The sequence below is a fragment of the Scardinius erythrophthalmus genome (assembly GCF_964197995.2).
Source record: "Scardinius erythrophthalmus genome assembly, chromosome: 14".
NCBI classification, from domain to species: Eukaryota; Metazoa; Chordata; class Actinopteri; order Cypriniformes; family Leuciscidae; genus Scardinius; species Scardinius erythrophthalmus.
In genome coordinates, this window is record NC_138234.1 from 30,418,575 (window position 1) to 30,421,233 (window position 2,659).

Here is a 2,659-nt window from a genome sequence, read left to right on the forward strand (position 1 = left end):
GCTCAAAGAAATGCATCTTCCAGATGAAAATAAGCTCATCTTCAGGGGTTGGATGCCTTAATATTAACTGCAATGTTTTATTAATTCTTTGTCTCAATTCAAGTTTTTTTTTTTTCTGATCCCACCAAAAATACATTTTGCTCCCCAATGTTTTTCTCTAAATATCTAGGTTTATACTATGTAATATCTCCACTCAGTCACTTATGAAATGTAGATGATGGGTGAAACGCAGGAAAAGTGGTCAGAGCAGACCTGACTTCCTGTGCTTGACATGGTTGAACTTTTCCTCTCTCTGCTCTGTACAAGAGTTCATCGCTGTCTCGAGGGACCCGGGTTTCATATTCAAGTGTTTATTTACAACTACAACATGATTATTCAGCTTTATCTCTGTAAGTATCTTTGAGTATTTTGAACAGCTTTTCATGTGCTTTATTCATGTAACTTTATTTCATGTATTCAGTCAAATGTTTGGACACACTGCACTATATTAATTTCTCTTGATACATTAAAACTTGATTGCGTAATAATGAGGATATAAATGAACATGATTCTTTTTTTCTTTTTTTTTTTATCTTGTAGATCTGCTCATATGGTGTCGAGCTGCAGAGACTTTAACAGATCAACTAACAGATTTGGGGCAAAATGTGACCATAAACTGTGATCTTGATAAAGAAGAGGTTTATTGGTTTTTACTAAAACTTCAAGATTCTGCGGTTTTGATAATGCGCTCTATTACAAACTCATCTCCGTTTTACTTCAATAAAAGATTCATCCACAAATATTCAGTGAACTCTAAACATCATATGTTCATAAATAATGTCACTATTGATGAGTTAGGAGTTTATTACTGTATGAGCACATCAGACTCAGATCCAAAATTCAGCAATCCCACCAGACTACACATCATTGGTGAGTACACTTTTAGTCATATTGTTCTGTACAGTGATTATTTAGAGATTATTAACACATTGTAGCTTAATTCATTATTTACAGAACCAACTCCAGTAACTGAGTGCCAGAATCATACAGTCGTACAGTATATTCAGCAGAACCAGACGGTGGTGAAGTATATTCAGCAGAACCAGACGTCATGGCAGACTCTTACTCTCATATCTGCTCTGTTCAATGCTGTTTTGGTCATTGTGGTTATAGGTGAGTTTTTATCAGTGTAAGTAAAACTACACCAATAATTGCACCGATACGATAAACTGATAATTATTTTGTGTTATGGCTGATAACCGATAAATTGCCCACATTAAAATTCGACTATATTAAAATTTTCAATCATTTTTACATTTAAAAGTGAATGTAGGCATCTCAACATTAGAATTCATTTTGAGATTTGCTATAGATCACTTTTGACAGTGAACATAAATTATAAGTGTGTTTAAAGATTAACGATGAGAGATGGATGATGGCTTAAATAAATATAGAGGAAATAAGCAAGCACAATAAAAATATCAACAGATATGATACATTATATCGCTAAAATCAGCCAATACAGTGTAGGGGTTGCATCTGTGAAAAGATCAACATAATGCTGTAAGTGTTTAATTGTTTAAACATACAGTACATTATTTCATTGTATTTCATTTATTATATTCCATTCTCAGGACTTTTGAAGGTTTGTGCTGTTAGAAGGTCTGCAGAACAACAACTTCATAATACTGATGTACAGCCGACACCAGATTTACAACAGCATCTAGATCCAAATCAATTACAGGTAGGCTACATTATGTGATGTATCCATCCATCCATCCATCTATCTATCTATCCATCCATTCATCCATCTATTTATCCATTCATCTAACCATTCATCCATTCATCCATCCATTAATCCATCCATCCATCCACCCATCCATCCATCCATCACTCTTTTCCTCTTTGTTCTTTCAGCATGCTGAGGTGGACAGTTCCATGCTGTGTACAAATATGCATCCTGTTCCAGTCGATAGCACCTATGTTAAATTACAGCTGCCAAAATAATACACACAAGCGTACAGCTGACCTCATACATAGCGGTAGATCAAGCACTGAACAAATAACTGAAGCTCTGGTGTTGTCCAAGTGCAAATGATAAGTGTGCCGTGTGGTTTGGTCTGCTTCAGAAGAAGTGTTGCATCTAGACAAGTGGTCTGCACTTTAACCCAGTGACGAGTTTTTCCAAGAGTTTAGATGTTAACATTTGTGTGGGCTATCTGTGTTCTCAACAAGTGTGTGATATTTTATGCTATAGATATGCTAATGCTAATATGCTAATATTTCACAGCAACCCGAAAGCCATAAATATTTCAGCGAATATGCCATGTTCAACCATGTTTCATATTGAATTAAAGTGTCATGCAATCCCCTGATTTCTGTATCATTTCTGGAGTTATCTTCACACTTCTGCAAAATGCTTTAACCCCTTAACTGTCACCGTACCGTATACGGGACGCCTAACTTTACTTCCCTATATTACTATTTAATCCTAATCTAATTATGACAAACTATATATCGTTGGAAAGTTCTAAGACTCCTAAATAGATATTTAGGACTGTTTTTTTGTTATAAATTATGTAGGAACAGAAATAGATGAATTTATGACAAGAGTGCACCTCAAAAAATCTACGTAATAACAGGAGTTCTGACCTTCGTCACAAAAAGTTGACGCACCCAC

General features: G+C 35.1%; 1 protein-coding gene across 1 annotated transcript; it reads left to right on the plus strand.

Moving 5' to 3' along the window:
- The first annotated feature begins 243 nt into the window (after positions 1 to 243).
- Positions 244 to 2,353, plus strand: LOC308701427 (uncharacterized protein). Its single transcript, XM_081383710.1, has 5 exons — positions 244 to 389; positions 580 to 909; positions 994 to 1,152; positions 1,614 to 1,723; positions 1,897 to 2,353. Exons 1-5 carry the CDS (start codon positions 272 to 274, stop codon positions 1,984 to 1,986), a joined length of 807 nt encoding a protein of 268 aa, XP_081239836.1. The 5' UTR covers positions 244 to 271; the 3' UTR covers positions 1,987 to 2,353.
- The last annotated feature ends 306 nt before the right edge of the window (positions 2,354 to 2,659 follow it).